The sequence below is a fragment of the Scomber scombrus genome, chromosome 5 (assembly GCF_963691925.1).
Source record: "Scomber scombrus chromosome 5, fScoSco1.1, whole genome shotgun sequence".
In the NCBI taxonomy this organism is placed as follows: Eukaryota; Metazoa; Chordata; class Actinopteri; order Scombriformes; family Scombridae; genus Scomber; species Scomber scombrus.
In genome coordinates, this window is record NC_084974.1 from 24,694,918 (window position 1) to 24,708,796 (window position 13,879).

The 13,879-nt window shown below is 36.3% G+C and overlaps 1 protein-coding gene across 1 annotated transcript in view; it reads right to left on the minus strand.

The window, feature by feature from the left end:
• LOC133980371 (mitogen-activated protein kinase kinase kinase kinase 5-like) overlaps nucleotides 1-13,879 on the minus strand; it is a 39,021-nt gene that overhangs the window by 18,019 nt on the left and 7,123 nt on the right. Inside the window, exons 2-9 of the mRNA XM_062419074.1 lie at nucleotides 6,821-6,878; nucleotides 4,147-4,237; nucleotides 3,996-4,060; nucleotides 3,177-3,232; nucleotides 2,848-2,895; nucleotides 2,242-2,284; nucleotides 1,184-1,256; nucleotides 183-314 (exon numbers count right to left, since the gene is read on the minus strand). Of these exons, the coding sequence (XP_062275058.1) occupies nucleotides 183-314; nucleotides 1,184-1,256; nucleotides 2,242-2,284; nucleotides 2,848-2,895; nucleotides 3,177-3,232; nucleotides 3,996-4,060; nucleotides 4,147-4,237; nucleotides 6,821-6,878 (566 nt within the window). The remainder of the gene's footprint in view (nucleotides 1-182; nucleotides 315-1,183; nucleotides 1,257-2,241; nucleotides 2,285-2,847; nucleotides 2,896-3,176; nucleotides 3,233-3,995; nucleotides 4,061-4,146; nucleotides 4,238-6,820; nucleotides 6,879-13,879) is intronic.

Genomic DNA, 13,879 nt, shown 5'->3' on the forward strand with positions numbered 1-13,879 from the left:
CTAATTCTTGATGAGCAAATATGGTCATGGTATAAACTGGATAATACACCCCAATTTATGTGTTAAAATAAAGCTGATAATCACAGTGTGGCAGATTATTCTTTGCTCATATTTATGTATTTGTGTGCAGAGGTGTATAAATGCTCAGACATGTGAGGTTGTGTGTTTCAGTGGGTATGTACCGCAGCGGGTGGACATCAAACATTGGAGGCTGCAGTTCTGCCAGCTCTATAGCCGTGATGCCCACAGACCAGACATCACACAGTTCATTGTATCCGCCTTTAATCTCCACTGCCGCCACCTCTGGTGCCATCCTGAGGAAAGGAAGGGAACAGCGACAACAGGTGATTTTAACATCACAGATGATATACAGTATAATAAAGCAGAGTGGATCTGTGTCTAAAGCGAAATCATTTAATTAGTTGAGATAAAACACTGAAAAATGACAGTTTGTCTGGAGTTATATCAACTGTAACTGTAGCCCGGTAAAACAGCAAGAAGTGACAGAAGAAGCTCATTATGAAGTGAAACAATTGTGCTTTTAAATAAGACAAGGATGTTCTGGGTCAGTTACAAGATAAGAGTATGCATTTGTTGGGCTGAAAGTGAAGAAATGTAGGAATAAACAAATAAACAGCTCACACAACTGCAGGGCTCCAATGTCCACTTATTATTTATTGCACCAAGGTGATGTTTCAAGCAATAAGTGAAGATTGGAGCCCTGCAGCTATTTATTTGTTTATTTCTACAGTTTCAGAATAGGTTAGATACCTTCAAAATGCTTTTTAGGCAAGAATATAAGAAGTTGAATATTGAACTGAATTGTATATGTCCTATATTAAAATATAGGACATATACTCATATACATATACATGTTAAACTATGGCAGGACATGTCATCATTCCATAATTATGTAATATGTAATTTCAGTTGTTTGTCACAACTATTATTTTTTCAGTGATTTTCATTTAAAATGTATAAACTGAGCTTTTGAGGCTTTTATGTGTGTTATCAATTGAAAACTATCAATTAAGAGTTCAGATGATGAGTTAGGCTATTGTACAGCATAAAATAGCGCATGTAAATGTTCTCCCTGCACCTAAATTATCAGCTTTAGGTGTTCACAGGGCAACATTTGAAGTTGCAAAGGAAGCTGCAGATTGATCTTGGGTAATGACCTTACCAATATGGCGTCCCAATGAAGGACATCCGCCGGGCCAGAGTGGCTGTGATCTGAGCTGAGATCCCAAAGTCAGCTACACAACAAAAACAGGGTGGAAAAAAACATAAAACCACAATAATTACGAATTTTTACACCTGTCATATTTGATACAGAGTTCATTTTTCATGTCACTGGAGTTGGTGTGCTGCAAAAAGCTGCTGTATGTTCACACACGGTTCTGACTTGAGACCTGGCTCAAGTTATGAAATCATAAATCATGAAACAATAAAAAATCATTTTTGTGTTGTTGTTTTTTTAACCCTTACATACTGTTCAGACCCAATTTTTAAATTTGAGAGCTGTGAAAACACCAAATACACATTTCTTTTAGTTACTTTCCTAATGTGACCTACAATATACAAAAATGGAAATATAATGCATCTTTTTTTTCTTTTTTGTGTGTGCAGCTAATACACATTTTTATATATGCAAATGTACAAATTTAACCAGTGTTGATTAAAAAATTCATGTTCTATCAAATGTTCTCCTGCACCATAAAATAGTGATTGTGAATGTCTTTGAATCAAACATAATGACTAATCAAACATGTATTAATGACTGAATTTATGAATATGAATTGGTGTACAAACTAATTATGAGTCAAACAGTGTAAGGGTTAAAATTATTTTAGATTTAATTCACACTCTAAGCCACACATAAAGCCATAAAAAAAATTAAAAAGTATTTCGTCATTTCTCAAAATCATTGTTTTCATTAAATTATCCAAACAGAACATTTAGTATTTCTTCTTCTTCTTGATTAAAATAGAAGCTAGAATGCTGCATTATCAGAAGCAAAATTAACAGCTTTCTCAAAATTTTTCTCATGAATAAAACTGAATGTTAGGTGTGATTCACATCACCACAAAATAAATTCCCAACCGGTTTGGAAACAGCCCAGAGGCCCATTCACTCAGTCAATAACATACAAATCGAGGCAGCCAAGATGTGTTAATTGAACTGTCAGTCTTGACTGAGGTGAGTGACTAATCTCAACAGAAATTGCAATCATCCACCCACCCAGCTTGACCTCTCCCTGATCATTGAGGAGGATGTTGGCGCCCTGCAGGAGAAAGAGGACGTGAGAAACACAACCATAAAAACATGTTCTTATATCCAGACTCCCACTCAGAGAACTTTAACTAAACCCACACTGGATGGAACATTTAAAAGTCTAATTAAAATGTATTACCTTAAAACTAATTATCTGATAATCATTTGATGCATTACCTTTAATAAGCATGAATTACTATTATTTTCTAGATTTTAATGTAAAGACACACTGCATTAATTAATAAAATCCTTTTCTTTATCATTATAAGATGAGAAATCTGAGAGATTGGAATTTACTAATTTACTCATTTTCTTCATGATGTTTCTATTGGGGATAATAAAATGACATATACAGATGATTTTACTACCAGCCATTGAGAACACATGCTGGACATGTCAAACTCTAACCTTCTACATGGTCTATGTTTAGTCAAAGTTTACATCTTACTCTTTGCCGCTGCAAGTGACCCAGTTTTTACATCTGCTGTAGTCTAATGTGTCTCACCACAAATAAAATGCAAGAGACAAGTAAACAAACATGTAGAATAAAACATCACTGTCTGACATGTTCACCTTGATGTCTCTGTGGATTTTCTTCTGTGCGTGCAGGTAGTCCAGACCCTGGTCACACACGCACACACACACGCACACGCACGCACACACACACACACACACACACACACACACACACACACACACACACACACACACACACACACACACACACACACACACACACACACACACAGCCAACATCGTAACAATTATGATAACAAATTTGACACACACAAAAAAAAGTGTTTTTGAGAGTTTTGTCCCTTCTCCACATCATTATCAACCATTTCAGATGATCAATAATAAATATTCTATTCATTTCCAGCAAGTAATAAATGTGACTTTACCTGTAGCATCTCCCTGCAGATGTAGGCTATCTGTGACTCAGACAGAGGGCCAGTCACTGCGGAACAAAATTCACTTGTTATGATTGAGTATTCAAATACTATGGGGCGATTTCCTGGACAGGGATTAAGGATCCATTGAGAAACAAATACTAGATTTGTTTCCACAGACTCTTATCTTTAGTTTAGGACTAGTCATATCTGTATGAAAAGCTGGATTTATATTTTATGTAGTAATAAATCAGAAGCAGCATTTATAGCCTTCACATGACTGGAAAAAGAGTGATACAAAAATAAAGGTTAATTTTAACAATAAAAAGTGTTGAGTGTTTTTAGAGGACATATAACATGTCAGAACTGAAAACGGTGACATTTTATAACAGACAAGTTTCACAAAGGTCCAGTTTAACCAAATGATCTAAACAACTATTTGGATTCAAAAAATGTCCATTTCACTGTTAATTGACCTGTAAAACTGTGTGTGCCAGTGTTATGGTGCCCTATGAGTGTGTGTTTCTACAGTAACAGTATGTGTTTGGTAATGTTTATGAATTTATAGTGTTAATTTCCTGTTTCTGTAGGAGATGAACAAGAACAAGACAGGAACTGCTACTAATATTAACACTGTTTAGTCATTTTTCTCATACAGAAGGTTTTGAATGATGTTTTTCTGTGTATGTTTTTGTCTCTTTTACAGTAAGGATCTGAGGGAATCGATTTATAGGTGTGAAAAAAACAAATAAATCTAATTGCATCAGATGAATTAAAACTATATTGTACAGGTTTTTCAAACATTACCCACACACATACACACATACTCACCATGATATATATCCTGGAGTGAGCCTCCTCCACAGAACTCCATACAGATCCACAATTTATTGGCTCTGGAGAAAAGTAAAAAGAGTTAATTGCTGTATCTAAGAATAATAAGTGAAAGTGAGAGAGAAAGAAAGACAAAACACAAGCCTACCGTATGTAGCTGCCATAATATGCCACTATGTTTGGATGTTTGCAGCTCTTCACTATGATGATTTCCTGCTGGATGATAGAAAAATCATCCTCTGTGGGACCAGACAAAGAGAGAGACAGGATACACAGTTATTATCGTCACATTACATACAAATAAAGGTGTGGTCAGTGAATATTTAGGTCAAGCACCATCTACCACAAAAGTTGGTTAAACTGGTTTTGGTTTAGCTACTGTCTGTGTCTATTCCTTTTATTTTTTAGCCTAAAATAACCAAAACTATCACAGAGCTCAGTGCACGGTTAGCAACAGAAGAAGAAGGTCAGAGTGCCAAAACTTCATTTAGAGACTAATTAGAGTTTTCCTTTATTTAACCGCTGTGTTACATTCTCAGTGTAAACCGTCCATGAACACGTATAAGAACTCTGACAGTGAATCTGCTCAATAAAGAAGGTATAAAATGAGAGGCCATGTTACATGCATTTAAATATAGCTGAATATGCTTATGCCTGCACTTTGTGGTGTGGTGACATGTCTTTTATGGTATTCTTATGGTATGTATCTTATGCTATGCATGTTATGGTATGTATCATATGGTATGTATCTTATGTTGTGAATGTTATGGTATATATCTTATGGCATACATCTTATGGTATGTATTGTATAGTATATATCTTTTGGTATATATCTTATGGCTCATTTGCAATCATACTTACTATGTTGAACTTTCCATTTAAACAAAGGTAGAGTGATAAGTGTGAGGGCATTGTGAACATCTAAACTTCATATCCTCATACTGTATATGTCTAGTGAAAAGTTTGGACGCACTTTCTCATTTAAGAGAGTGGGAGCGTGTGTCCATGACTTCATGTATTTTAATGACTGAACTGTCCCATACACCAGAAATATTCCCCTTTGCCTGACATATTTGGCACCATGGGAAACTTTGAGATGCCTATCAGAATTTAAAATTAAAATCTGTTGTTTGGAACAATGTCTGGCCGACAGGAAGGACAGAGTGGGTTTTAAAAGGTTAAACCAAAGAGGTGAGTCCCTATTTCTTGCCTGACAGAATTTCATACATATAATTAATCTGCGTGGTCTAAATAAGGAGGTCAGAGTGTGGAAATGCGGCTTTCTCATGTGAGCTGATATAGAAGATATTTATTAACTTACTACCTCTGTATTGTGGCTTTAATAATAAGTGATAAACTAAACTGTTGAATGTCTAATACAATGCATTGATTTGTATGAGTTATGTTGCTCTGCCACTGTGGGAAATGGTGACTCTCTTTCTCAGTATGTGTACGTCTGGCTCTTCCTCTTAACATTTACTGCAGTCTAATGTTTTGCCAACAGCTCCCTTAATGGCATCATAATGAGTATGGGAACTAGTAATTGTGTTGCATTTAATCAAGTTTGGGGACTTTCAACAGACAAAGCTGCACAGAAACATGTTCATTACATTTGTCTGGATAGAAAGTCTCTATATCAGAGCTCTCTCTTAGTTGCAGGCCCAGAAAGTAACAGCACTGTAATTGTCGTAATATTTTAGTATCTTACATTATAAAACATTTATTTAAAAAAAACATTGTGTACTGTAAGCACTTTTAACACAAAGACATCTGCTGTATCTCCAAATTCTACATATTCATTTTAATTTAAAACACAAAATGTGCAACAACATAAGGCCCTTTTATTTATTTATGTTTTTACCTATTTATTATCTTATTTAACCTTTTTTTATAGTTTGGTTCCCTTTCTTCCCACTACTTATCTTTAGCTTTAATATTATTTATCTACTATTTATCTTTGTCCTTTTATATACAGACACATATGTAGATGAGCAGAGGTGTATACATTTATTTAAATGTGTGTACACACACACACACACACACACACACACACACACACACACACACACACACACACGGCACATTCATATATGGGTATAAGTAGGAATATACTGCTTTTTTTGTTTTGTGTTTTCTTTTTATCTTTTTTCTAACTATTACTATTATTATCTTTAATTCTTCTTTTCCATTCCCTTGGCTCTTAAAGTTAAAAACTGAGGTTCAACTGTACAAAACCCTTGTTTCAAATTTTTTTTTTTTTTTAAAGTGCTATAACATGTATACATATCATGAATTACTGTATAGACTTTACATATATGTCACTTATCCCTCATTATTTATGTCATTATGTATACATATCATCCATTACTGTATAGACGTTACATATTGTACACCACTTATTATATGTATATAATGTCACTTATCACTTTTTTTTATGCATTCATTAATTACGTCATTATTTTTTGCAACCTTTCACACCTTAGCACTGTTTGTATCCTGTTTACAAAAATGGTTTCAGACATAATATGTTGTTGGTTCTATTTATATATATCATTTTTTTCACCTACTTGCTTGTACATAAAAGTTATATTAAAATGTTTAATTATCTTTATTTAGCTTGTTGTCTTCGTGCATCTTTCGAAAGGCCTTAAATGTGTGTGAACAACCTCAGTCAATAAAGCTGATTCTGATTTGAAAAGCTCAATATAGCACATTGACCAGTTTTAATGCTAAAGTCTAAACATGTGGTGAGTGTAAATGCAAAGTGTTGTTTTGTTTCCTGATAATATGAAATGAAAGCAGAGACATTCAGATATTCTCACCCGGCTCCATCTTGATGACCTTAATGGCTGCCAGCTCTCCATTCTGCTTGTGACGTGCCTGAAAACACAAAAAACACCAACACAGGTTAATGGCTTTTCACTGTATGCTGTTAGTCATGTGTTTTTTTGGTTTTTTTGAGCAGTGTTTTCCTGTGTCTCAGCAGGGCCTCATTTGCATGTGCGCTGTCCAGATCAGTGGAGTGCAGCAAACAGCCCACAGCACACCTCTTTGGCCTTAAAGACACAAAAATACATCGACGGTAAGACACACACTTTCAGCACGTATTCATGCGTGCACGGAATGACCTTTAAAAGTGATACAAAAGAGGTGCGTCAATTCTCTTTGCTCGTTTTATTATAAATAGATGCCGAGACACTGGTTTCCCTTACACATTAACTGTTCTAAATGAGTCCTAGTTTATTTCCTGATGTAATGGTTGATCTGACAAGAAGCTGGCAGACAACTTGCACCCAAACTGTCCCGCAATGGCACGCAGTTTCCCCAAAACCCCTGAAACACTAACTGTTTTACTGCACACTCATCTTCACAAACTTCAAATTTCCATGTCAAAACCAAACTTCTCCACTCAAACCGTGTAATCTTACATCTAAACCAACCTTTGCTTTCCAGACGTCACACAAAAAGCCCTCAGATACACAAAAACAGCCATCACACGTCGGGGAGATCCATTCAAAACACTACCGTAAAAACTTGTTACTGCAATGAATAATGGCGCTTAAGGTTTTCCCCCCAGAACAACATCTTTAGATTCAAGATTCAAGATTCAAGATTCAAGATTCAAGATCGCTTTATTGTCATTGTGTAAAAAGACACACACTGAAATTCAGTACACTGTGTAAAAATGGAACTCAAGACATCAAAAGAAAGATTTATACTTCAGACGCTCATCAAAACATGTTCACGTTCACATAATTACGAAATAGTTTCTATGTGTTTACTAATATAAACCAATGAAAAAATAGTTTGTACATTAACAAAGAAATTATGCTATCCTAGCATTGGTCAGACCAATGGGAAATTGTGTGTTAATTGGATTCCAGCTGTGATGTGGAAATCATCTTTTGGGAGATGGCATCATGGTTTGGGATGTTTAATGAATAGGCCCAGTTATAGTGTGTAAATCAGGGGTGTCAAATATATGGCCCATGGGCCAGAACTGGCCTGCCAAGGGGTCCAATCCGACCCACTGGATAATTTGGCAAAGTATAAGGTAATTCCAATTTTTCTGCTGCTTCAGAGATTTTTCCACCCTGATCTTGGAAAAAAAACACAAATACATATTGTGGTCATATTTAAAACATTCATATATTGAACATTGTGCGAAATGTTGTCAATCAGCAGCTTCTATGTAATATAATCTGAAAAAAACTGAGACATAATATTGTTGAATCATTTTCCACAGTAAATAGATGGTTATTATAGTAAAGGTATAATATATATAATATATATATTATACATATTATTTGTAGGTTATTATTCAATGGTTTTACTGGTCTGGTCCATTTGACATCAAATTGGACGTGGCCTGGTGAAAGGGTTAAGTAGGTTAAGTTAATCAAACTATCATGGTCACACAGAAGCATGAATATTATGGTTCTGACTTAAAAAAAAAATGTAAATAAGAATATATCCATTACTGTTAATTATAAACATAGCACAAAAAGTAAGGAAATTTGTGTTTGGTAGAGTATTTCTTTGTTGTAACAATGCTCCTTGGCAATAAATCTTATACCGTTGGAAATTCTGTTTATTTCCCTTTTGAATGGTGCCACACTTGTAAGGAACATGCATTTGTGTGATGAGCAGCAGAGCTGAGTATCGAGGTTGCGCCCAGGAAAATTTGACAAATCTTTTCTACCAATGCCGAACAGCTTATTCGGCTATTGACTCTTGTTTGGTGGATTGGATGACTGAAGTCTGAAGAAACAAGACATATTGGTGATTTAACAATTTATTCATTTAACAAACAGGAGCCTCAGTAGTGTGTGGAAGAACCATACACAGCCACAACAGCCTGGCACCTCCTCCTCATGCTGGTCACCTGACTGGTCACACACTGCTGTGGGATGGCATCCCATTCTTCAACCAGCATTTGTCGCAGTACAGCCAACGTGGTTGTGTTGGTCACTCTGGCACCAACAGCAGGCCCAAGCTGATCCCACAAGTGTTCAATGGGGTTGAGGTCAGGACTGCTGGCAGGCCATTTCATCATCTCCTCTCCCAAATTCTGGAGGTAGTCTCTGATAAACCCTGCTCTGTGGGGGCGAGCGTTGTCATCTTGGAGGATAGAGTTCGGTCTCAGACTGTGGAGGGATTGCCACTGGTTGCAGAATCTCATCTCGATATCTCTCTGCATTGAGATTGCTTCCAATGATGACAAGCCTCGTCAACAAAGAAATACTCTACCAAACAAATGTCCTTACTTTTTGTACTATGTTTATATTTGAGTAGGCTGTACACGCTGTATACCACCTTCTGTAGGCATAGCTGGTGTACTGTTAATTAATCTAAAATACACACAAAGTTCATCCAACCATCATGGTCATGCACTGAATATTATGGCTCTGACTTTATCAACAGAAAATCAAAGAAACAATTCCTCTCCAAACTGGTGGATAGGCAGCTAGTCAGTACAGGAGCACTACAGAAAAAAAACCAAAATGTTAACCAGCTCAATAAATTAAGAATAAACTCATCATAAACACTCCTCAGCAAGTGGAGAATATAATTCCACACGTACACAAACCAACCTAGCTAGTTCAGACATGACAGAAGTGAAAGCCCACCCACTTTACTTAGAGGAAATACTCATTCACAATCTGCCAGTCCTGAAATAGAAAACCATCCCCAAACCCAGGAGCACAGAGGTCAGAACTACAACCAGAAGATAAACTGCTACATTATGTGTAAAGTTAATGTGTCTTTCATTCCTCTTGTCACTGACGAAACCAGTTTGTTGTCGCAAAATTTACTGACATGAGCAGGATGTCATTTGCATATGGGGTGTAAGATGCCTTAAAGATTCTAATTGTACATGAAAAACACTTTCCCCCAAATGAAAATGCATCTTTCTTTCTCAAGACACGACTACAAAGCAGACAGTGGCCACCTCCACTGTCGAGGTGATACATTCATTTTTGGCGGAAAACCAACCCCACCCCGCCCCCCCGTCTCCTCTGCCCCCTGGCAAGGATGAACTGTAATGGAAGATGCCGCCTTGCAGTTGGAGGTATTTCTTATGTTGGTGGTGGTCTGTGCTCTTTACTAAAAGTCTGCCTTTGTGTTTGACATTGAAATGGCAGACTGGAAAGTCAGGGTGATGTGGTCGCTGCAGAGGATGGTCATAAACAAAAACAAGTCTACTTCTTTTTATTTAAAATTTCCCGCAGGCATTTTTTTCCTATTTAACAAACAAACACTTCTCTTTCAAACTGATCTTAAAGGATCAGTTCACCAAAATCACTATACACAATTTTCTCACTTTCTCACCTCATAGTATAAAAGCATACGGATAATTTTGTTTTATCTGCTGAGGTTTTGAGTTACCTGTCTCTCAAGATTGTCGCAGCTACCCCAATAATGAGATGAAGAAAATTTGGTTTGTGGTGCTTTTAACTGTGTTAAAAATCTCAATAATGTGTCTTATCAGAAACAGAGTGAGCCTGTTATTCAGTACAATACACTGACATGACTGAGCAGTTTTCAGTACATGAACTGGCCCGGACTTGACTGGATTTTTGACTAAAAGACCCCCAAAATAAACTTTTAGCAAAAATTGGCCGGTTAACACATCGAGAGAGCAGCATGAGCATCTCATTAGAGTTGTGTTTCTGGCCAGCGATTAAATCACCATTAGTCCAGTTTTCATTGGCCTAACTCTGATCTGGTCTCCACCAACTGCTGAGAAAAATCTTTAGCTGCTCGATGCTCCATTTTCATAACCAGTCGCTCTTTGCATACACTAAGCTTGTCGAAGCTTGAAACCACCGTCTGCAGTGAGAGTCAACAACCCACAGTCTGTGCCAACTAAACTAACTAGCTGTAACATTAGGTGTTCATTTTCTGTAGATTTATTTATTACTACCTCCTATATGTATTTATTAGTGCCATTTTTATACTTAAAAAAAAAATCTATAGTGTTTTTATGTGTCTCATTGTTTGCTGGTTTATGTTTATTGTCTGCTGCTGTTTCTATGTGTATGTGCCACAGGGGACACACCATTTTGTTGTACTGCTGTGCAATGACAATAAAGGCATTGAACTGAATTGAATTGAATTGAATTGAATTGAATTGAATTGAATTGAATTGAATTGAATTGAATTGAATTGAGTCTTTAGTTAATTGAATTTTAGTCTTTTTTTCCCCTTGACAATATCAAAAAATATCACTTAAAGCAGGTTTAACAACATATTTTGCACACTGACAATGGCGTGCCTTCTTCAGTTTTTATATATATTATTAATGCCCAACGATAATATCTGTAGTTGTGCTCATAGCAAACTGTGGACTTCAATAACAGTCTGTGAGACATGTTTTGGGTAAAGTTTAGTCATGCTTATCGTTAGAGAGCAGATTACATGTACCGGTAAAGTACCTCAACGGACGTGAATTGAATGGACAAAAAACATTTCTGTTTAAAACTGAGGCATAACACGACGCAGTCATACTGTGCTGTACTCACACGTGGAGTACAGTGCAGAAAAACAAAAGCATTTAGTGGTTGAAAGGTAAGTAAGATCATGAAAGCAACAATGACAATGGAAATACCATTCAATCAAAAGAGACTGTTTGTGTGTGTGTGTGTGTGTGTGTGTGTGTGTGTGTGTGTGTGTGTGTGTGTGTGTGTGTGTGTGTGTGTGTGTGTGTGTGTGTGTGTGTGTGTGTGTGTGCGTGCGTGCGTGCGTGTGTGTGTGTGTGTGTGTGTTAGTGGGTGTGACAGGTCACATAGAGGAAAGATGTCTTGCTAGTGATCAGTAAACAACCAAACACCAGACCATAGAGGTGGACGTCACAGCGGAAGCCAAGGCAACCTTTCCATCTCGATGTTTAGTAGCTTCTTCTGATCACCAGCGGTAGGGGTCTTTCCTTTCTTTGACCTCTGCGATGACACACATACACACACACATGAAGCATACACATGTACTCTAAATAAGACATATTATAACACGCAAATGTGCTGCTAAAGCGAATGATCTCGCTCACAATACGCCTCAACAGAAAGAAGAAAAGAGACGAAGATGAAGTTGATTTAGCCAATTCATTTGAACGGTGAAGGGGAGAAAGTGGTTGAAGTAAAAGGAGTGACTGATAATATTACACACAGATATTTATATAAGAGCTAACTAATAACTACTGCCATGATTTCTTCTCTTCTCTTTTTCAGCAGCATTCAATAAAATAATCCTGCAAGTTTAACGCTTACATACTTTTCATTTTCTGACTCATAATTAGTCTTTACACCAATTCCTCATCAGTCATTAATAAATGTTGGATTCATCTTATGGAAAAAAGACATTCACAGTCATTATTTTATGGTCCAGGAGAACATTTTATAGTAAATGATGAATACAACAACATGTTAAATAAATTAAGGTTAAATTAAAGGTAAACTTGTACATTTTGTTTTTATAAAAATGTGCATCAGCTGCACAAAATAAAAAAAATAAAAAAGAAGATGCATTTTATTTCCATTTTTGTGTACTATGGGTCACTTTTGGAAAAATAAATAAAATGAATGTGTATATGGTGTTTTAACAGCTCTCAAATGTAAAATTAAAAAAGGGTCAAATTTGACCCTGAACAGTATGTAAGGGTTAACAGAAACAAACACAATGCGAAGTTGGCTATAATATAATCACATTTGTTCTTGCTTATGTATGATCTTGTGAAACTGTTCTGTAACTGTTTATTTGTCGCTTTATTCAGTTGTAGTTTGCTCTGCTTTTATTGCGCTCTGTGTTTTATATTTACTGTAACTGCTAGAAGAAAAGTCTGCACACTGCAGCTCCCAATCAAGTAGATTTAATAGGATACCACCAGTGACGTTTCGAGCTCAATGCTCTGCTTCAGACTAAAAACCAACTAGATAGACATCATCTTAAAAATCTCTTTCATTCTCTGGATATGCGCATCTACCACACATTTTTTGGGTATTTATTGTAACTGGCATGTCTGACAAACTGTTTCAGATTGCCAGTTTATACCTGGCCAGGGAAAACTAACTTCTGGGCTAATTCTGGTATATTAACAGTAATATTTATTAATATGCACACAAGTTTAAAAAAAGGTAAATTACACACATTCGTAACTTATTTAATACCAAAAAACCATACTAACTCTTAATTAATCCAAACTTTAACCTGTAATCTCCAATGATAACCATAATTTAAACCTAATCATAACCCCCAAAGCCTTTTGAACCTTATTCTAATGTTTAACCTCAGCACTCGACTGGCCAATTAATTCATTGGCAATCTCACTGCTAGAGATGAGAAGATCAGTTTCCTCTATATGTGTTCACTGTGAGCTACCTCCATTACATGTTTGGCCTAGTTTAGCAAAAAGAGAAAAAACTGGTTGTTCTCAGCTGACTCTTGAACATCCTGATCGGATGATAAGCTTACTACTGTAAACAGACAGGTTTTATAGTATTTATAGTTTAGTTCAGATGTAGTTTAGTTAGTAGTTCATTCATTTTAGCTTAACACACACCTGAGTGCAAAATATTGAATTAATAATTGATCTTCCCATCTGACTGTGGTTAATTTAGCAAATAAGTAAAATTACATTAGATTGTTCTTTATTTGATATTTCATCACACACACACACACACACACACACACACACACACACACACACACACACACACACACACACACACACACACACACACACACACACACACACACACTTGTCTTTATATGCTTATAAGGACACTCACTGACATAATGCACTCTCTAGCCCCTTACCCTAATCTAACTTACCCAAATCTAACCTTAGCCTTAAGACCTAGGACATCTAAAAGTGCCCTCACAAC